Raw genomic sequence first — 23968 nt, 5'->3', positions numbered from 1 at the left:
AAATGATCATGAGAGTTATCAGATATGTTTATATGAATGAGAACTAGACTTTGTTCATTTTGTTCATGGCACGTTTGGAGATAATGCACAGGTGAGAATAAAATACACTACCGAGCAAAGGAAAGTATTCACACATAGTGGTAGCTAAACATTGAAACAAACAAGAACTGGTTATTCGATGGGGATGTATTTGATACGGGAACCATGCATCACATCAATGAGTATCTCATACAAGGTCACTGTTTTGATCATAGTAACGGTTAAATCCAACTTTTCAAATGAATACTTTCTTTCACCTGTAAAAATGGCTGATTTTAGAATTAAGGACGTGTTTTGCTAATATTTGTAAATGAGCAAGTGTTTGATCGGAGCTGGTTTTCATAAGCGGTGTAGAAAAAGACCCAGTACAAACATGTGGTTACAGATCATCCGGGGCCAAGGAATTGTCCATTTATACTCATTTTACTTACTATATATTTAATCGTGTCAGAAGTCCAAAACGTGCATGTATAAGAGTGAGTGAGTTTGGTTTAACGCTGCTTTTAACAGTATTCCAGTTATATCACGGCCTGTCAGCTTAATGTGGGAGGAAAGCCCGAAGTGATGCAGGTCTTTGACGTTTACCACTTCGGTGAAACCCACGAGCGCGGGTATGGTGCTGACAAACCTAGAAACATAATCGTGGCAAACCGGGATTCGAACTCACAATCATAGGTTTCTGGCGTGCCTTAGGGACGCAACTCTGTACAGCGAATGGCCGCGCCTTAGACGACTTGTCCCCCATGCATGCATGATAAACAGGCTTTAGTAGGGCGTGTGGAGGAAATAGCAGTCGCTGTTTACTTTATCACCGAAAGTTGAAAAACAATGGGTGTGCACACGGATATAAAAAGGGATTCACCTGCAACGAGTATACGCCAACTGGAACAGGTAACATTACACCTCTTGTCGAACACGCCCATTTGGCACTTCACAATTTTCCTCGTAGCTATAAATAAAAAAAATATTTCAACTTCATTTGTTCAAGGGAAGGCGTGAGGAAGGTAGGAGACTATTTAGGTAAACTGTCATATGGTCTGCCCAATAAATGGTATTTTGCTAATTATTTGTATAATAATTGATGATGACACTGTAATTGATAACAGTGTGATAATGTTGTGTCAATGATAATCCGAGGAATTGATCGCTGTGTAGTGTCAATGATAATCCGAGGTATTGATCGCTGTGTAGTGTCAATGATAATCCGAGGTATTGATCGCTGTGTAGTGTCAATGATAATCCGAGGTATTGATCGCTGTGTAGTGTCAATGATCACCCGAGGTATTGATCGCTGTGTAGTGTCAATGATAATCCGAGGTATTGATCGCTGTGTAGTGTCAATGATCACCCGAGGTATTGATCGCTGTGGTGTGTCAATAATAATCCGAGGTATTGATCGCTGTGTAGTGTCAATGATCACCCAAAGTATTGGTCGCTGTGTAGTGTCAATGATCACCCGGGGTATTGATCGATGTGTTGTGTCAATGATCACCCGAGGTATTGATCGCTGTGTAGTGTCAATGATCACCCGAAGTATTGGTCGCTGTGTAGTGTCAATGGTAATCCGAGTTATTGATCGCTATCTTGTGCCAATGATTACCCGAGGTATTGGTCATACTTATTGTGTCAATGATAATCCAACTTATTGATCGTTATGTTTTGTCAATGATAATTCCGATGTATTGGTCGCTATCTTTTATCAATGATAGTTCGAGGTATAGATCATAATGCTGTGTCCATGATTATCTGAAATATTGGTCATAATGTTTTGTCACCCAACTGAATGACACTGAACAAAATAATAGGCATATTCTGACACACCTTTCATGTTTTGATCATTCACAATACGGCCCCGACACAGTGTAGCTGCTGTATTGTACATGTAGGCGATGAATCACTTCCTGCCCATATTTAAAATAGTCTTTAATGTCCAGAGAAATGTTCCAACCAGCAACCCATGCTTGCTGTAAAAGGCGACTATGCTTGTCGTGAGAGGCGACTAACGAGATCGGGTGGTCAGGCTCCCGAACTTGGTTGATGCATGTCATCGTTTCCTAATTGCAAGGATCAATGCTAATGATGTCAATCATTGGATTGCCTGGTTCAGACTCGATTATTTACAGACCGCCGCAAAATAGATGGAATATTGCTGTGTGCGACGTTAAACAACAAAGAAACAAACAAAACGGCACAGTTAGAACGCCGCCATTAGCGTATACTCGTCCAGGAAGTAAGCTTTAATGGATGTCGAGGATCAGGTGTCTGGTGGCGTTACTGCAGCAGGGGGAAGAGGGGAATGTTAGGGTATCTCAGCATCCACAGGTGTAATAAATATGTCATTGCATGTGTGTTCGGTTATATTCTGATTGCATACAGGCAATTATCAAGTTTACTGATAGCCGGGTCGTCAGTCATTACAGCGACCTCATCAATTACTTATGCTCGGCAACAGATATGGACGAAATGTAAGACAAGACCCGTGAACAGGGTACCAGAAAAATAAGTATAGCATAGAGACTGGCTTCGTGCCAGCCGTGTTTTACGACACCATTATCACGATTAACATGTTCTTTCTGTCACGTCTACGACCTAAAATATCGATTATTTTAATATATTTTAATTTTTTTATCGGTAATCATTACAAACACGTAACAATCACGTGTACAATCTACTGTAACGTTGTCAAGTAAACCTAAGCGTATTATTATGTGAACATTGGCAAAAATTACTTTAAATGTAGTCATGACTCTTTCTCCCTGAAGCCCTAAACACAACGTGACCATTTAATCCACATGTATTTCATGACCTCCCACCACAAATATATTCTTTACGCTCTGATAAACTCCCACGCCCTTGTCACCGATTTTCGTAAGGGCCTTCTTTTACTAAGTCAGGAATGCAGGTTATAGGCATAATTCACTGAAAGAAGATCTATGCGGTCACGTGACTGACTTGGTAGTGACAGATACACTCCTGTAGTGGCCGCCTTTGTGTCACAGTTGGGTAATTACACTTGTGATCGAGAAGCAAGGTGATTCGGCAGCATGGCAAAGGACGCGTTTTGACACGGTTTTAACGTTCGGTGTTCGGAGGTGCAGGCACACTAATTGTTCAAGTAAGTAAGATACTGATGGCGTTTAGATATTTATATTCAGATCAGTGTGGATTCATTGGTGTGTGCTAACAGTATACCTGTGCAGTTTTAATAAAGCAGGAAGTAGTGGAGATGATGTAGACTAATAATAATAATAATCATCATCATCATCATCAAATGATTGCTTCTAATGGTGACTGGTCAGGTTTTTTTTAATCATCATCATTATCACCATCATCAAATGATTGCTTCTCATGGTAACAAGTCAGTTTTTTTTAGTAATGCTTTGTTTGTTTGATGTTTAACGTCGCACACAGCAATATTCCAGCTATATGACGGCGGTCTGTAAATAATCGAGTCTGGACCAGACAATACAGTGATTGACATCATCAGCATCGATCTACGCAATTGGGATACCAATCAACCAAGTCAGCGGGCCTGACCACCCGATTCCGTTAGTCGCCTCTCACGTCAATCATACTCGCCTTTTACGGCAAGCGTGGGTTGCTGAAGACCTATTCTATCCCGGATCTTCATGGGTCTTTTTAGTAATGTAATAGGATATTACAGGTTTTGATCCGGGGGCACGGGTGGCCCAGTCGCCTTAGGCGCCGCGATTCGCTGTGCAGAGTTGCGTCCCTTGGGCACGCCAGAAACCTATGGTTGTGGGTTCGAATCCCGGTTCGCCCCAATTATGTTACTAGGTTTGTCAGCACCATACCCGTGCTCGTGGGTTTCACCGAAGTGGTAAACGTCAGACCTGCATCACTTCGGGCTTTCCTCCCACATTAAGCTGACACGCCGTGATATAACTGGAATACTGTTAAAAGCGGCGTTAAACCCAACTCACTAACTCACTACAGGTTTTGATCCACTTAACTTTTCTGTCAAGCCTTTTATTCGTATGAATGTCATAGCCCATATACAGATCAAGTGCATACGTACATATTAGAATGGTACATGAATTAATATGTAACTTATGTCTTAGTATATCTAGTGTTTGCAAAACTTTGTCTCACTTCATAAGTTTGACATAATTATTTCCATAAGTTTCTTAATAACCTTACACCGTTGGAAGACAGAAGCGTTCTAAATTTATAGATATTCGGATTATGGGAATTCAATACATTTCATGTCAGATAGAGGTGTCTTTTGTTCTTATAGGAGTTACATATTAAGATAAAATGATATTCATCTTCTTTCCATAGATTACAAAGAGAACACGAACGTAAACTTAATTCAACATTGTCACCCTTTGCAAGTATATATTGAAGGCCCTGCAGTTTACATGCTCATCGATCAAAGCTCCCTTTAATTTACACGAACAGTATTTCAGATACAGGTGAACAACTTATTTTAATAGTGTCTTTTTTGTTCTTTCACAACTAAAGATGTAATGAAATGTCACCTATGTCGAGCACTCATTTTTGTGGTAGGTGTCCTTCAGGTGCTAAATGACAACTGGATGTAGTTTTTGAGTTGAGCTGATACTAATTGGAGTCCATGTTATGTGCCCAAGGTTGAAGTGAACATTAATTGTCAGCCCGCACCTGGTACACCTGTCTCCCGTGGACACATATATCATACATCACGGGAAATAGAGCGAGATAAAACCATAGTATCTGCCTCGCCTTGTCCTTCCACGGAACTGTGCCGTTTAATTCCGTGAAGTTGTTTTGTTGTTTAAAGCCGCGCTTAGCAGTATTCACGGCGGTCTGGTAATGATCGAGTCTGGGTCAGATAATCCAGTGATTGACATCATGAGCATCAATCTATGCAAATGGGATACGATGGCATGCATCAACCAAGTCAGCGAGCCTGACCACCCGATCCCGTTAGTGGCCTCTCTCGACAAGCATAATCACCTCTTACGACAAGCATTGTTTGTTGAAGACCTTTTCTAACCCGGATCTTTACGGGTATCCCGTTAAGTATAACAATGATAAAAGGATAGATTTGTTATGTCTTTTCTTCAGCAGTTGCCTGGTTACTTCCATGTGGTTCGAATGTAGGATATTGTACAAACAGGATTCATTACTGCCACTGAGTATACTGGATTAACCCAAGTCAAAGGTTTCTCCTCAGACAGATCAGGTGTTTCTGCTGATCTTGACATGTAGTACTGATATGTTTTAGTAGAGACGCTACATCTTCTCTAAGGAATACGATATATTGTTCTTGCATTACATACACAATGCGACCCGTGAAGATCTTAGAAGAGAATAGGCCTTCGTCAACCCATGCTTGCCGTAAGAAGCGACTATGCTTGTGAGAGGCGACAAACGGGATCGGGTGGTCAGGATCGCTGACTTGGTTGATGCAATTGGTTGATCCAAATTTGGTAGTTCGATGTTCGAGATGTCAAGCACTGGATTGTCTGGTGCAAACTCGAATATTTACAGACCGCCGTCATCTTGCTGGAATATTGCTGAGTGTGGCGTTAAACAACAAACAAACAAACAGAACAAAATATACACAATGCATTTTCTGTTACTTCGTTGTCCCTTGCACAAAACTACCATTGACAGTATTTTCGATTGCATCTCTTCGGGATTTCATCGGAATTAAGTCGACACGCCGTGATATAACTAATACTGTTCAAAGCGGCGTTAAACCCAACTCACTCACTCACTCTTACATGATGAGTTGGTGAGTATAGTTTTGTGCCGCGTTTAGCAATATTCCAGCAATATTACGACGGGGGACACCAGAAATGGGCTTCAAATCTTCACATGACGTTACTGAATGTCCTTTTGAATTACCACACTGACGTTATTCTCTCATGCTTTCTTCAAACAAAGACATTGACTTTTGCATTAAACTAGTTGTGACGGTTTTTTGATTAAGCAAACACTAACGTTTTTGCCACACAATGCACATAGCGTGTTATGATTTAACAAGAATAATGAATATTATAATATATATGGGAGAATGGTTTGAATATAATAAGGTCAAAGCTACACTCGGCATTTCTCCACGCCTCCATGATTAATCACAGTAATCAAACTGTGTTTCTCCTCGTGCATTGATGTTTATTTCATGGTGATGTATTGCACTCACGTGATATACGTGTTAAGTGCTACAGAGAGACTGCTCGTGCTGACCAATACTGAGTATGTTGTAAATCACTCATGTGTCTATAATCAAATATGGCCACGAAATCGATAAAATCGCTGTTACATGTACTATGTAATTTGGAGTTCGAGTTACGACAAGGCTGTGGTTACGAAATGCAGCCAATTTAAAAAAATAGTTTCGTCTTCAAAGAGAACATGGCTTATACACTAATCATTAATTGGTGTGTTGGTTTACGACATTTCGGAAATAGACGTGCTAAATAGCAGAATATCCTGTTGCCATGGCAACTATTGCAGCCATATTTTAAGGATTCAGGAAAAATGAAGCTTAGTTCCGGTGATCAGTAAACTTAATGTCTTTGCATTTGTTTGTAACAGGTGCCTTTTGACTTGTGTTTGCATGTGTTTGTAACGGATGCCTTTTAACTTGTCTTTATATGTGTTTGTGACGGGTGCATTGTTTACTTGTCTTTGCATGTGTTTGTAACAAGTGCATTTTGACTTGTCTTTATATGTGTTTGTGACGGGTGCCTTGTTTACTTGTCTTTGCATGTGTTTGTAACACGTGTATTTTGACTTGTCTTTGCATGTGTTTGTAAACGGGTGCCTTTTTGACTTGTCTTTGCATGTGTTTGTAACAAGTGCATTTTGACTTGTCTTTGCATGTGTTTGTAACAAGTGCCTTTTGACTTGTCTTTGCATGTGTTTATAACAAGTGCCTTTTGACCTGTCTTTGCACGTGTTTGTGACGGAGGAAATGCTCTCCATTTCGCGAAAACCAGGTGTCATGAATATTTGATAGTGATTCATTAACTTTTTTGATAAAGTCGGAATCCTACAATGGACACTGCTTTCGGCAGAAATGTCTTATTATTAATAAAAGGGTGTTTTCGCTTTTATTTACATGTGTAGGCGTAGTATCTGCACCTGTTATTGGACTTCTAGCAGTGTTTTGAAATAACAGCGATGATATGATGTGGGGTATCTCTTGCCAGTATGAATAGATGCATAACAAAGCGCTTCGTATATGCTTGCTTCCGTTCACACACAATGGATGATCGTGGATCGTGTTTAGGTTCTTCAGCTGCTGCTGTCATATGGTAGTTGTGTTCCTTAACTTGGATGGGTCGTTGTATTTCTCAGCTAAGAAATGATTTGCCTGTTGCTTCAGTCAATCCGGAAATTTAAATGTCTTGTTGCTTGACTCAACCAAGAGATTGCGATTGCATAGTTACCTTACATAGTCAAGATATTTTGAAGGCGTTGTTTCCTCACTCATCCAAGAGATTTTGAATGATTTGTTTCCTCACTCATCCAAAAGATTTTGAATGATTTGTCTCCTCACTCAATCAAGAGATTTTAAATGATTTGTTTCCTCACTCATCCAAAAGATTTTGAATGATTTGTTTCCTCACCCAATCAAGAGATTTTGAATGCGTTGTTTCCTCACTCATCCAAGAGATTTTGAATGATTTGTTTTTTTCACTCAATAAAGAGATTTTGAATGATTTGTTTCCTTACTCAATCAAGAGATTTTGAATGATTTGTCTCCTCACTCAATCAAAAGATTTTGAATGATTTGTTTTTTCACTCAATCAAGAGATGTTGAATGATTTGTTTCCTCACTCAATCAAGAGATTCTGAATGCGTTGTTTCCTCACTCATCCAAGAGATTTTGAATGATTTGTTTTTTCACTCAATCAAATGATTTGTTTCCTCACTCAATCAAGAGATTTTGAATGATTTGTTTTTTCACTCAATCAAGAGATTTTGAATGATTTGTTTCCTCACTCAATCAAGAGATGTTGAATGATTTGTTTCCTCACTCAATCAAGAGATTCTGAATGCGTTGTTTCCTCACTCATCCAAGAGGTCTTGAATGATTTGTTTTTTCACTCAAACAAGAGATTTTGAATGATGTCTTTCCTCACTCAATCAAGAGATTTTGAATGCGTTGTTTCCTCACTCAATCAAGAGATTTTGAATACCTTTTTTCGCCACTCAAGTAATACATCTTTGACGATGTGTCCCTCACGGAAGATAATTCCAAAATGCATACATCACCCACCCCTTTTGATTCATACTAAGCATAAATACAAACGGACTTGTTCTAAAGTGATCAGGTGAAATGTAATTATACGTATTATACTCTGTAACTAACTCATTTGATGCTCTACATTCAACAAAACCACGCGAAATTTCAAATAATATTTTTTTTCCTTTTCCAAAAGGCTGGATCCCCATTCGTAAAATGCACAGCACCGTCTCTCAATGAAACATGTTACATGCACAGTTGTGTTCTTCTACGGTCGGCGGCACGGTTGGTCCAGTTGTCTAAGGCGCCACAATTCGCTGTGCAGAGTTGCGTCCCTTGGACACCCCAGAAACCTATGATTGCGGGTTCGAATTTATGTTCGCCCCGATTATGTGGTAAACGACTAAGACCTGAATCATTTCGGGCTTTCCTCCCACATTAAGCTGACATGCCGTGATATAACTCGAATACTGTTAAAAGCGGCGCCAAACCCAACTGACTCAATAACTCTCCCGCGGTCAATGTTGAATGATGTCTTCAACGGCAACAAATCAGCACGGCAAGAACGTCACGTACACTTCCAGAATGATGAATGAATGATGAATGCGTTGATATATGTATGTCTCAGTTGCGAATGACGGATACTTTTATTACACTGCTCAAAATATGTTAAGGACCACCTGATTCTTTTATAGTACTACAGAGAATCTGTCATGGCAAAACATATTAGGGACCACCTGATTCTTCCATAGTACTATAGTGAATCTGTCATGGCAAAACATCTCAAGGACCACCTGATTCTTCCATAGTACTATAGTGAATCTGTCATGGCACAACATCTCAAGGACCACCTGATTCTTCCATAGTACTATAGTGAATCTGTCATGGCAAAACATCTTAAGGACCACCTGATTCTTCCATAGTACTATAGTGAATCTGTCATGGCAAAACATCTCAAGGACCACCTGATTCTTCCATAGTACTATAGTGAATCTGTCATGGCAAAACATCTTAAGGACCACCTGATTCTTCCATAGTACTATAGTGAATCTGTCATGGCAAAACATCTCAAGGACCACCTGATTCTTCCATAGTACTATAGTGAATCTGTCATGGCAAAACATCTTAAGGACCACCTGATTCTTCCATAGTACTATAGTGAATCTGTCATGGCAAAACATCTCAAGGACCACCTGATTCTTCCATAGTACTATAGTGAATCTGTCATGGCAAAACATCTTAAGGACCACCTGATTCTTCCATAGTACCGATTCTTCCATAGTATTATTATCGTAAATCTGTCATTGCAAAACTGCTTGAGCAGTATGTTCTCAATGCAAATGATGTATGGGGAAGATATCCTACCTGTGGATTATTGTTCAGCAGTATGCCAATAAATGTGCCGTTGAAATCCACATTCGCTGAAAGACCACAATGTAAGATTATTCATGTAACTTGACTTTCCTCATGTTTCAGACCTACTCATTATGGACATCCAGTATTTTTACAGTCTTCTTCTAATCTGCTTGTTATCAGCAAATGCATATGGTAAGTTCTTCAAACTTCGTCCGATGCTATTTTAGCAATGAAACAGTATGCAAATATTAACCACTTGCAATTAAACGAATTCTAAACGTTACAACTCAAAAAAATTATGGACAATCACATTCGTTTATATTATTATAGTTAACCATAACCGATTAACCTTATAAGAGGAAAGCATCGGTTGTCCTTAATTCTCTTGAGTAGTATACTGGCCCCATTAAGGACATGAATTATATAAAAAAACTATGTATTGAAAGAAAGTATTGTTTAGAACTGTTTTTTTCTGGTATAGGAATGTTTCCATCAAATCACTGACACACCATCTTGTACATGTGATTGAAGAATGCGACATTTGATTGCTGTACGCTGAACGCGACAGCAGTGATGAATGACTAAATTGTCTCTCATACTACACAGCATCTACAACATCCCCTGCTCCGTCGTCACAAGAAGCTACTTCAGTCGAACCGGCATCAACGACGGTAGCAACGGATTCTTCTTCAGCAGTAGCAGCCAGCAGTTCGATAGCACCAGGGGCATCAACTGACACAACACCACCAACTACTACTACAGGTTCTGCAAGTGAGTGATTTCTTAACACTACTGTCTACAGAGAACAGTATTCCGTCATCGGTCTAGTGTACAGGTGATTCAGGAAAGTCGTTACTTGACACTACTGTCTACAGACAACAATACTCCGTCATCTGTCTAGTGTGCAGGTGATGCAGGTAAGTCTTTACTTGACACTACTGTACTCCGTCATCTGTCTAGTGTACAGTTGATTTCAGGAAAGTCGTTACTTGACACTACTGTCTACAAACAACAATACTCCATCATCTGTCTAGTGTACAGTTGATTCAGGAAAATCGCATCTTCCCGAGGCAAGAGAGTTAACTAACTATAAAAGTCCAGTTTCCACCCTTGCCTATCTAGGCTGGTATTATGGAGTTACATTTTGGCTGGACTAACGAGTCAATGCATAGTCCAATCAAAATCGCGCAACGAAATCGAAAACCGGTTCGTGAACTGTCATGCAGATTTCGGTCGATTGCATGATTTACAAAGCATGTGCACCGCCAACTCGTTGTCAACAGATATTTTTCAAATCATTTCATGTTTTTAATCAAGGTGCTCACGTGATTTGATGCACTTCACTATGTAAAACCCGTTTAATCATAATATAGATCTTCATTATCGATCAGATCGTCTTGACTGGGCGCCGCCATTTCGTTTGAAACAAATGCCAGTGATACGAGAGGTGGAATCTGATTGGTCCATGGGAAAGGTTTAGAAGGGACATAACTTGTAATAACCACTGGTGGCGCTACGATCGAGCCCAGGAATTCCAGCCTAGTTCGGCAAGGGTGGAAACTGGACTTTTAAAGTCAGTTAACTCTCTTGCCTCGGGAAGATGGGAAAATCGTTACTAAACACTACTGTCTACAGAGAACAGAACTCCGTCATCTGTCAAGTGTATAGGTGATTCAGGAAAGTCGTTACTTGACACTACTGTCTCCAGAAAACAATACTCCGTCATCTGTCTAGTGTATAGGTGATTTAGGAAAGTCGTTACTTGACACTACTGTCTCCAGAAAACAATACTCCGTAATCTGTCTAGTGTATAGGTGATTCAGGAAAGTCGTTTCTTGACACTACTGTCTCCAGAAAACAATACTCCGTCATCTGTCTAGTGTATAGGTGATTCAGGAAAGTCTTTACTAAACACTACTGTCTACAAAAAACAATACTCCATCATCTGTCTAGTGTACCGGTGATTCAAGAAAGCCGTTACTAAAAACCTATTGTCTACGGGAAAATGTGTTTACATACGGGTATTTTCGATAAACGTTTACAATAATTATAAAATATTCTTGGCTCCGAACAACTTTCACCTGTTGTTTCAGATGCATCATCCACGTCAGTAGCAAGTCAACCTGACATTCCCACGACCAATATTCCATCGGCGTCAACAAGTGCTACGCCTGTGGAAACATCCAGCAATATCCCGTCTTCCTCCTCCTCCTCAAGCTCAGTGAACTACTCCGGAACTTCAAATGATGTTACCTCCCCTGGTCCCACAGACAACTCCTCTGTGAGCCCAACCTCTCCCAGTTCAACGTCCAACTCGTCTCTAAGCACAGTTGATACGACTCCCACTACGACGTTCATCTCGTCTGTAAACCCCGGATCGACTTCCGATGCTTCAGTGAACACTTCCGATGCCACATCAGCATCAGCATCTTCTGTCACAGCAAGCAACAGTGCAAGTTCCACAGCCAGTCCAACACCAGTAACAACTAACTCATCAACGTCAGAGGAAGTAGCATCCACAAGCACCCCATCCAGCCCGTCCGGGAGTCCTGCGTCCAACGCATCTGAAACTCCCGTTGAAAGTAGCACTGGCGGTACAAGCGCTGGATCAGATACTAACACATCTGACCCCAGTACCGCATCTTCGACACCATCTACAAACCCATCTTCTTCAGCAGCATCAGATTCATCTCCAACGTCGACAGATTCCACAGCGTCCTCGCAACCAACGTCTACAGATGCTCCTGTGGAATCGACAACAGTGACACCTGCTGCTCCTGTTGAAGCAACACAGCCTCCACTGAGTACATCATTTCCTTCCTTCGCTGCAAAAACAGGTGAGTCCGTGGTTTGTTCAGTCTCATTTAATATCAGATCATTTACCCCGATACGATACCTCTCTGCATGAGAATACGTCCAGATGTGGTGAGCTCACGTCTGGTGAGCGAGTCAACCAATATAAGTTGTGGCTTCCAAATTATCAGTACGAGTGAGCGAAGCATTCAGACAATCATTCCTGATTTCCTTATCTCCGAAACAAATATGATCGAGGTATTCCGAATGCAGAATAATAAAGCAGGACTATTTTGTACTCCGTCATGATGCCGTTATGTTATTTTGTATCTTTCTTCATTCTGTTGCTTCTGAACAATATGGCATTTACACCAAAAAAGGCTGGACTATCGAGGTATTTGTTTTCCGTGGTGGCTTTTTCTCTCTCATTGTTATTGTCGAATTATGAAACCGAATCTTTTCAGAAAACTGATATCTAATTGGCTTAAGAAGCCACATACCCTTCATTTAGATGGGGCAATTAAAGTTGGCTCAGGGTTCATTAGACGCGAAATCTTGTTGAGTCGTCCTCGACATTTCACGCAGAGGTGTTAAAGATATGTTAAAGAGTTTGTGGTGTGTCGAGAGCAGAGGGGTGGCATAGTGGTTACAGCGTTCTTCCTTACGCCGACCGGGTTCGATTCCTCACTTGGGTACAACATGTGAAGCCCATTATTGGTATCCCATGTGGCGATATTGCTGGAAACGCCTTATGAACGTCTAAATTGCTTTCCCCACATAGCGTTGTTATTGAATATGTGGCCAGGTGTCATGTTGGATATAACATTGTTATTCTGTATTGAATATATGGCCAGGTGTCATGTTGGATATAACATTGTTATTCTGTATTGAATATGTGGCCAGGTGTCATGTTGGATATAACATTGTTATTCTGGATTGTAGATGTGGCTACATGTGTAGGTGCCATGTTGGATATAACATTGTTATTCTATATTGTAGATGTGGCCAGGTGTCATGTTGGATATAACATTGTTATTCTATATTGTAGATGTGGCCAGGTGTCATATTGGATATAACATTGTTATTCTAAATTGTAGATGTGGCCAGGTGCCATGTTGGATATAACATTGTTATTCTATATTGTAGATGTGGCCAGGTGCCATGTTGGATATAACATTGTTATTCTATATTGTAGATGTGGCCAGGTGTCATGTTGGATATAACATTGTTATTCTATATTGTAGATGTGGCCAGGTGTCATGTTGGATATAACATTGTTATTCTATATTGTAGATGTGGCCAGGTGTCATGTTGGATATAACATTGTTATTCTATATTGTAGATGTGGCCAGGTATCAGCTATCTCTGGCGTTTGACGGTGAAAACAACGGCCCTACGACGTCCTGCAACGATTCGTCATTATTAACGGAGGTACGACACAAGACAAGCTTAAATAGCACTTCTTCACCCAAGCTGTTATGATTGCTGTAAAAAAATTTAAAAAAATTGTCAATCTCAATTTCTTTAAATTCATATCGCTGTTAAACTCGAATTTCTTATATTTACAAAAAAATGTCCATGTATATTTATACAACTTGCAGGAAAAATAATATGCTTTACTGCTCTGAATGAACTAATAATAAATGTACTATAGACCTGTGGCCTTCTCAGTGTGGAAATACGTAGTACGGCATTATTCATTAATATGTAGAAGTATTGAGGAAATTGTTACCAAGCAAATAATGAAGGAGATTTGAGTTTAGTATGTGTATTACATGTAAGTAAAGTTGTGAGAACGTATTAATTCTTATTTGGGACAAATCCTTTTTAATTCAGCTTGAGGACCGATTAAAAACAACAGACGGCTACTCGGAAGTAATTCGCACTAGGTGAGTGTATCATTTGTACATCTCAGTATATCCAAAGTTAAAATAGTTTTTAATTGATAACTGAGATTGTTTGTTTGTTTGTTTGTTTGTTTCAATATTATCACCATGATGTGTACAGACTACCTAACTGAACCTCATTGAATATTACAGATCAAGCGTCAAACAGGACAGGGAACATTTTTAAAAATAAAATGAATATGTACGATAATGCTCTCTCATTAGGCCATATCATGACACTTCTTTTTATTTTTTGTATTGTTTTTTGTTTTTTTTTATAACGCCGCACTCAGCAATTTTCCAGCTATGTGACGGCGGTCTGTGAATAATCGAGTCTGGACCAGACAATCCAATGACTGACATCATCAGATCGATCATTGCGATTGGTATACGACGACATGCATCAACCACGTCGGCGAGCCTGACCACCCGATCCCGTCAGTCGACTCATACGACATGCATAGTCGCCTCTTACGACCAGCATGGTTTACTGAAGACCAATTCTAACCCGGATCTTCAGGGTATTTCGTTTAGAAGATCAATGATCTATGCGATTGGGACACGATTACATGCAGCAACCAAATCAGCAATTCTGACCACCTGAACCCGTTAGTAGTTACTTTATACAAGCATGGGTTACTGAAGAACTCTGATCCGGATCGTCACGGGGAGATTACATGTGTCTACTACCTGACACATTATGTTATAAAATCATTGTCATTGTCACCTCCATTTGTGTGATCACAAGCGTGGTTGGGTAGTCAAGTGGGTAAAGTGTTCACCCGTCACGCCTAATGCCCGGGTTCGATTCCTAAAAGGAGTACAATGAGTGAAGCCCATTTCCGGTCTCCCCTGTCGTTATACTACTGGAATATTGCTAAAAGCGGCGTAAACTCACATTCACTCATTTGTGACACCGCCAGTATATTAGATTTTCGTATGTATGCTGATTTCACCCTAAATGAAGCAAGTCTAGAATTACCACAGGTTCAGACATCTCACTGGTGCTCTTTTTCGATTTAGATTTAAATGGAGTTGTTTTTTTCTCTCTTATTATATATATTTTCAGAGACTTAGTGTCAGTCAAAAGCCTGCTGTAACGCATGTTGCATTGTTTTCAGCTCCAAGATGTTCTCCGCGGTCTACAAGGCAAAACATCTCTACGGTAGGATGGCAAATGTGACGACAAAACAACTTGAAGATGCCATGTCTCCAAATCCCAGCTGTTTCAACTACACGGCGTTTAATGATAGTTTTCAACAAGCCTTTGGAAAATGTGAGTATTACATGCGATTATGTATTATATTATAAATGTGATTCTTTTATGGACGCTTCGCAACATGTATGCAAAACGGTCGAGAGAGAAAAATGCAAGGGACATTACTCTTGAATCCCTAGTTCATTGATAAAAAGATTTGTTTTGTTTGTTGTTGTTTAACGCCGCACTCAGCAATATTCCAGCTATATGACGGCGGTCTGTAAATAATCGAGTCTGGACAAGACAATCCAGTGATTGACATCATGAGTATCGATCCACGAAACTGGGGTACGATGACATGCATCAACCAAATCAGCGAGCCTGACCACCCGATCCCGTTAGTCGCCTCTTACGACAAGCATAGTCGCCTTTCACGGCAAGCATGGGTTGCTGAAGACAGTATTTGAAATATTTCTTCGACAAAGTGGTCAAATAGACTCCACACGTAAATGGTTCAAATGGTGTCCATCGTCCAATTGACTTGCGCGTCATTGACGCGTTTCCCGTGGGCGGTATCTTTTATATTTTAGGATTAAGACATTTCTGTTGCTTAAAAATTAGGCAGTCCTAACATCAATACCGGTTTAAGTCGGGTTTAGTCGGAATCGCAATATTCCAACTTTATCAATGCGTCTGTAAGTGATCGAGCATATGCCAGGGAAACAAGTGGCATTTCACAAGCAACGACCTCTGCTTTGTTCATGAAGAATAACGGGGTGGGGTAGCCTAGTTGTCACAGTCTTCGCTTGTCATTTCGAAGCCCCGGGTACAATGTGTGAAGCCCATTTACAAAACCCGCCGTAATATTGCTGGAATATTAATAGAAGCGGCGTAAAACCACACTCGCATACTCACTCAGAAAAATAGCAGTAAAACATACATATATAGGTGCATCAATATTTAGCATACCTGTATTATTAATGTATTACCAAAATGGTACAGTTTCACGCCCCGTGCCACGTTGGGCTTTCCTCCCACATGGAGATGACACTTTCTGTAATATAACTGACATCCTGACAAAGGCGACGTTAAACCCAAGTGAGCTCATTGAATCGTTGACGTACGATGTTTGAAAGTATCGACCCCATGCGTACCCATACAACTTTCTTCATCTTCTCTCTCGCACACTACAAATGGATTTTTGGAAGAAACATACATGCACATCCATTTATTATTTATTTTCTGAAACACATTTGCCTTTTTGTTTGCATATGGAACTGCAGATTATATGAGTTAGTGAGAGAGTGAGTGGGCTAGATTATCGCCACTTTTAACAGCATTCCAGTAAAATCAGCTTAATAAGTCAGCTTAACGTGGGGGGAACGCCAGAAATGATGCAGGTCTCAGACGTTAACCACTTTGGTGAAACCTGTGAGGACGGGTTTGGTACTGACAAACCTTGAAACATAATCGGGGCGAATCGGGATTCGAACCCACGATCACAGGTTCCTGAGGTGCCCAAGGGACGCAACTCTGCATAGCGTCGGACTATATGACAATGAGAAGGAGTGGTGTTTAACCTTTTTCCAGAAGTTATTATGTTGAACATTTCTGTTTGATGCTAGTTGCTGCTTTGACGGATGACTACTGCAAGGCCGAAGAAATCTGCCACACGGGCTACACGTGCAATGACCGTCAGGGGTCCCCTCTCTGCATCAGCTTATGCGAAGGCGTCGTTTGTGAGAACGGCGGAGCGTGTGTTGTCGTTGTCAAACAGGACGGTCAAGCTGCTGCTCAATGCAGGTATGAAAGATCATTGTTGGTTTGACGTGAAAAAAATATAACTGACTGTTAAAGTTCCACCGAGATTACAAATGTATTAAACGATTATTGAAGCTTTTCCATCGATAAATGTTTTTAATTTTGATCTCATTTGTGCGTTTTTTCACCAAATTCAGAAAATGCATTATTAGTTAAATAAACTTTCAATAATTGAAGAGTACACTTATCTCATTTGTAACTTTAATAAAATATAAATCATATTTTGCCCCACGAATAGATACGGATTCCCACTGATACTTTGGGTTGAAATCCCAGTTCCATCCGATCTTGTTTCTAGGTTTGTCAGCACCATACGCGTGTTCGTGGGTTTCACCAAAGTGGTAAAAGTCTGAGACCTGCAGCACAACTGACAGGCCGTGATATAACTGTCAAAAGCGGCGTTAAACTCACCTCACTCACTCACACTCACTGACACTATGATGAGTGAATGCTCCGTGGTTATTGCCGCTTTGAAATGTACTTTAAGCATAGGCGGACAGGGAGGGAGTGTACAGGGGCTCCGGAACCCCCACCCCCACCAACCCCTTAAAGAACCAAATGTAGTATGTTGTAGGCAGAGAGTATTTTGATATTTTGGACCTCTCCCTTTTAAAAAAATGCTGGTTCCGTCCTTGTTCGGTGTTATTTCGGAGGAGTGTGAGGAAATCCAAAAGTGACGTCGCAGATATGGTATATTGCTGCTACATTGTTATGCTTTTGGCGTATTAGGGGCGGTGGGGCAGCGTTTGCTTATCACGCCGACTGCCCGGGTTCGATTCCCCGCATGGGTTCAATCTGTGAAGCCCATTTCTGGTGTCCCCCGCCGTGATATTGCTGGAATATTGCTAAAAGCGGCGTAAAACCATACTCATTAGTTCTTGGTGTTTTCCAGGTGCACAGATAACAACGAGCAGGTGTTTTCCGGAGATAAGTGTGAAGTGGCACACATGAACCCGGATCGAGTAGCGGCCATAGTCGGGGCTGTTTTAGGGGCCTTCTGTTTCATCCTACTGGTGGCACTGTACTGTATGTGCTATAGGAAGCGAGAACGGACGGGGAAGAAATAGTAAGTACTTCGTATATACAACTTGCTTTGACTTTTCTTCTTGCAAATGTCGACCTACCGTATAATATGCGTATGTCTATAGCCTATATTGGTGCTGGCCTCCCCAAGGTGTGCCCGTACAAGCGTATGTTGCCGTCGTGTATTGGTGATGCCATGTCGTGGTTTGTGGTAGCGGGTGAACAGGGAAATTAGAAACGGTTGAAGGGTTGCTCGAGTCATATGCACGTCCCCAATCCCCGGGATGACATCCGGCAACATCATGGATAAAGGTCCATACGGAAACGTTAAAGGCGTAACATCTGATTATTTCATACCCCCCATCCCCTGCAGCCCCCCACCCCACAACACCCCACCCTCACCCCCTGATTGTTTACATTGATCAAGTACTGAATATTCCCCCGAAAATGCCAAAAATACAACAAATGATACAAGGAATACAATTCGGGTTTCGAATGCATTATAGCAGTAAGCAACAATAAAATTGTACCACTGTTTAGGCGATGCAGAGTTAGCTCCCTTACATCGTTGACATGATCTCGAGTGGAAACGTCACAGGAGGTTGTTCTGGACGCGTTGAATAAATTTCCTATATCCCGGGTAATGTTTAATCCTAATTCCCACCAAACCAAGGGCATCATGATAACAAGTGATATTATATGTGACCTTGACCCTAGTTCACATTGCCAGTATGGGTTAAAGACGTTGTTCATAAAAATACGATTCTCTTCTCATCTTTATGCCGAAAACCTGCATTAAATAAATCGTTACATATGAATTTAAGTGGTAAGTAACTATTAAATATATTTATATACCTAATGGCTATTATCAATATATAAAGCTCTGAATACCAACTAAAGTGACTAAGTCTTCCTTTGAAAGTAATTTAATAAAAAAATAAGTTAAGTAAATGCCATCTGTCATATTTTCTGACGTCATAGTCATGCTACCATGGTGATGGCGTTGCTAGGTGATGCTTGCTATGCTTGCCGACCTCCTGAGCAGTGTGTTTCTCTTTCAGTCATCTTTCTGGTGTATATAACGAAACCTATGACAGGACGTCTCTTGACATGAAGAATTTGTAGATAGGAATAAAAGGTATTAATGGTAAGTATGTCATGAAGAACCAATGAAGATCCGGGGTAGAATAGGTCTTAAGCAACCCATGCTTGCCGTAAAAGCGACTATGCTTGTCGTAAAAGGCGACTAACGGGATCGGGTGGTCAGGCTCGCTGACTTGGTTGATGCATGTCATCGATCCCAATTGCGTGGATCGATGCTCATGATATTAATCACTGGATTGTCTTGTCCAGACTCGATTATTTACAGACCGCCGTCATATAGCTGGAATATTGCTGAGTGCGGCGTAAAACAACAAACCAACCAACCAACGTAAGAGGCGACTAACAGGATCGGGTGGTCAGGCTCGCTGACTTGGTTTATGCATTTCATTGTGACCCAATCACAGAGGTCAATGCTCATGGTGTCAATCACTGAACCAGAAACGATTATTTACAGACCGCCGACATACAACTATAATATTACCGAGTGCGGCGTTAAAAAACAAACAAATCTCACGAGGTTTTTAAAAGAGAATTAGGTCTCAAGTGCACACGTACAATGTTTGCAATTACAATGTGTGGTAAATCTTTGTGCAGAGAATTATGTTTAAACTTCTGAATGACAAGATAACAGCTGTTGAATGTTTACTGTTACTGGGGGTATGTGCTGGCTTCTCACGCTACGCGGGAGCCCAGTCGTCTAGCTAAGGCTCCACAATTCTCTGAGAAGAGTTGCGTCCCATGGGCGCACCAGTAACCTATGATGGTGGGTTCGAATCCCGGTTCACCCCAGATAAGTTGTCCCCGTGTTCGAGTTAAGTTTTGTGAATTTAGTTACGCGTGCATTATGTACAAATACTACCTTCGAGTGTTGGTATATGTTCCTTGATGGCGGGAGACATATTTTAAAGGTACATTAAGAAGTTCCCCACGCCCTAAATCTGCTTGTCCTAATAACCCAACCAAGGTTAATGTAACAAACGTGACTCACCTCTGAACAACACAAACAAATTAAAAAATTAACAAAAAAATGCTGTCCTGTTCCGACATATTTAAACTTCAAACTATTTAAAAAAATACGTTACTTCCCATGTCAGCTTTCTAAAGACGACTTTATAGCGCTATTGTCAAAACAAAATCATCTCGGATAAAGTACGACCCATGTTGATACGACTGTGACTCCGGAGACGTGGGAATGTGTCACTGTCGAAGGCTCGTCATATCTCTACCCAGTATAATAGTAAACTTTATGAGAACGCCGGCGTTTTCATGAAGACGTCCCATCAAAAGGCCGAACTGGGCGTTGCCTCATAACGCTGTAAGCATATCTGGTTCTCATTGATACTGTTGTTGCTTTTGAGACACATGCTATACAGACAAAGTGACCCCGATGGGTTTGTTCGTGTTGGTGTCGTACATCGATTGCGTCTATTCATGGATAACGTTGAAAGTTGCTTTCTTTTTTAGTGTAAATGATAGCCTATTAGGGATTAAATGTATTCACCATGGTCTATGGGAGCGTATATCTTTACAATTACGCTTATAACAGGTCTTATATTAGCTTGGAGTTTTATCCTTCCCAGCCAGAGATATGTATATAAAGAGACAGCTACAGGTACAATGTCGATTTTATAGGAATTCGATATTCATTACTCAAAGGTATTACTTAAATGCTGGCTTACAGGGCTTTCCGGTAGTTTCATATAATTTCGTATCAGTTTGTGGGGACAGGAGTCGAAACTCGTCAGGTAGTGGATTGTTATGGATGGTCTTGGGACTGGGGTGTATCCACAAATTAGTCAAGGTACTTTCTTCTAAATCACAATACGTGCTAGGGTATCTGAGGGGACATGGGTGGCCCAGTCGTCTAAGGCGCGGCAGTTCGCTGTGCAGAGTTGCGTCCCTTAATTGGGCCCGAAACCTATGAATTTGGGTTCGAATCCCGGTTCGCCCCTGTTATGTTTCTAGGTTCGTAAGCACATTGTCCGTGCTCGTGGGTTTCATCGAAGTGGGAAACGTTTGAGGATTTACCATCACATTAAGCTGACAAGCTTCAAAGCGGCGTTATTCACTCACTCACTCACACACTCACTCACTCACTCACTCACTCGGATATCTGAATAATGAACTAAAGACAGAGTTCTTAGTTAGAGTGCTCGCGATTGTTACTGCTTTAGTCATTTAGAACTTCCCAAAGCACGAATGCATGCTTGATTTCTATACTCGGTCAATCTTTTGCGTGAAATTGTGTTTCTATTATCGCCGTCATACTTCAAATCACACTAAAAGTACACTTGACAGTTACTTATTTTCACTACCGTAAACGCGTACTAAAATACCTTTGGTGTGTGCGTATTCACAGGTAGATGGAGCGAGACGCCTCTGTCGACAGTTAGGCAGCGAGGTATACACAGTGAATGTGTGGTCACATGGTAACGCACTGGCACTGGCATACACGTTGCATTATGTCCTTTGTTTGGGATAAGTATGTGTGTGAGTGGGGTCGCATAAATGAAGAAATGGGTGCGCCATCATTGACGGAACTGCAGACAACGGCTGCGATATCAATGGCGTAACTGCTTTGACATCGGGAATTTTTTTTTGCGGGGGCCACCTGGATGTCAGTAGCGAAGTGTATTGATGGATATTGATGGCGTATGTGAGGGTGCTGCTCAGATTTTAATAGCTTTATTCCGAGGACCAGCTTTGTCATCGCGGGATTATTTTAGGGGACCAAACTATTGTCAGCTTTATTGGAGAGGGCCCTGACAACAGAAAGTACTTCAAGCTTACACAATACGTACACGGAGTCCTGATACATCGGTAAAAGAAGCAAGTTGTCAGTGCAGTTTTTTTATCTAATCATACATTACTACATTTATTCTGTTTCTTTTATTTCAGTTCCCAAGGAGATTTTACGTCCATGACAACACATCCCTAACTACGAGTGACTGTGTATTGTGTTACGCCGCTTTTAGCAATATTCCAGCAATATCACGGCGGGGACACCACCTCACTACGATGTTATCAGCAAATTACGATTGACAAAAATTGAATTATATTAATTACCGATTATCGAAACAGATCGAAAATCATGCCGTTATTAAAATAATACATGACTGTCCCATCACCTGGTTGTAAGGTTGTGTAGTTGTACCTACAATGTACACATTTTCATGTTCAACAATACATTATATATAGACGCATATTTCCATTTTAACCAGAGAACATTATAACTAACTTTTTAACATACAGTAGGATAATCTAACCAGCAATGAACTAACCAATCAAACTGCTGTACCATCTTGTGATATACAGTCCAGTCTATATTAGGGTCCCGTTCCACAAAGCGATAATCGATCTTAGCGCAAAGATGATCGTAACTCCCATACTTTAACATGTGATCACAGTATACTTCGCGCTGAGATCGTTTCGTAGAACAAGATCCAGATCAGGGATAGCTATATACATTCCAACAGTGCCCGTTCTATTCTTTTGCAACGTTCAAGTATTGGCATAGTTTGACATACTGATCTCGCGTGTACGGTCTTCTCAAACTTACACATTCGTATTCATACTCTATGAAGGATAAACTTTCATATTTTGAACTATTTTTCGATATTTTGTGAACTTTAAATTACGTGGCTTTTGGCATTGCAGGGAGAAAGACTTTATTATGGACAATGATAGAACATGGAATCTACATGTATATTTTTCCACCTGAAGTGTCTTAGGTTATTGCATAGGTGACTGAAAATGTTGAGATTCCATAGTCACTGCACATGTCGATGTAATCAGTACATTTTTTTAAAAAAAGATTGTGTACATGGCATGTTATATTGTATATAAACATGTATATTTAGTGTGAATGTTTGAATGTGTATATTCTCAGTCCGCGATTTTCTGCTCCTTGATGTAAAATATTTTTGTCATGAATTTTTCTTTTTTTTATCATTTTCGTTCCGCAAGATCGCCCCACTGACATACCTGTCGGACAAAAGAAAGCATTCAGTTGAAAATTTGGTTTGACGAAAAGAAATTGCAAAAGTTATACAAATGTTACTTGTCTGAAAAAAGTCGCAGAAATACTGCAAACAGGTCCTAAAAAAACTATGATAACGGTTTCAAATACATCGCCATCGACAAACTGTTTCTTGTTTCATTTTAGCCACCATAAAAAACGGTGTATACCGTTATTGCACGGTTGTTTAGATTATAGGAAATTTTAGGGAATCAACAGAAAAAAAATGATATTATTTGTTTAGATGTACTTTTTGGTTGTGTCGTCATAGATGTGTGTGTATTGTTCGTATGCAAGGCATTGACGAGCAGATATTTTAACCATTGGAGGTTAATGCATGTTCTGAACTTTCATATGTAAGATTCCATTTATGTCATAATACTATCACATATAGAGGTTAAACGTATATGTTGATTATATCATCTACTGCTTATATAATTGTTTTATACCAATACATGTATATATATTGTAAATACGTTGTTGATTTGTACTTGAATATAAAATGAAATAAAATGTGTACCGTT

The 23968-nt window shown here is 40.4% G+C and overlaps 1 protein-coding gene across 1 annotated transcript; it reads left to right on the top strand.

Annotated features, from left to right (window-relative positions):
* The first annotated feature begins 1026 nt into the window (after positions 1-1026).
* On the top strand, positions 1027-23968 carry LOC124134693 (putative GPI-anchored protein pfl2). The gene is made up of 11 exons (XM_046499710.2): positions 1027-1043; positions 9722-9793; positions 10208-10372; positions 11695-12438; positions 13737-13825; positions 14231-14283; positions 15402-15556; positions 17104-17281; positions 18192-18365; positions 19384-19469; positions 22325-23968. Exons 2-10 carry the CDS (start codon positions 9733-9735, stop codon positions 19445-19447), a joined length of 1683 nt encoding a protein of 560 aa, XP_046355666.2. The 5' UTR covers positions 1027-1043; positions 9722-9732; the 3' UTR covers positions 19448-19469; positions 22325-23968.

Source organism: Haliotis rufescens, unplaced genomic scaffold (assembly GCF_023055435.1).
Source record: "Haliotis rufescens isolate VD_foot unplaced genomic scaffold, xgHalRufe1.0.p SCAF_4, whole genome shotgun sequence".
In the NCBI taxonomy this organism is placed as follows: Eukaryota; Metazoa; Mollusca; class Gastropoda; order Lepetellida; family Haliotidae; genus Haliotis; species Haliotis rufescens.
This window is presented reverse-complemented; position numbering and strand designations above follow the sequence as displayed.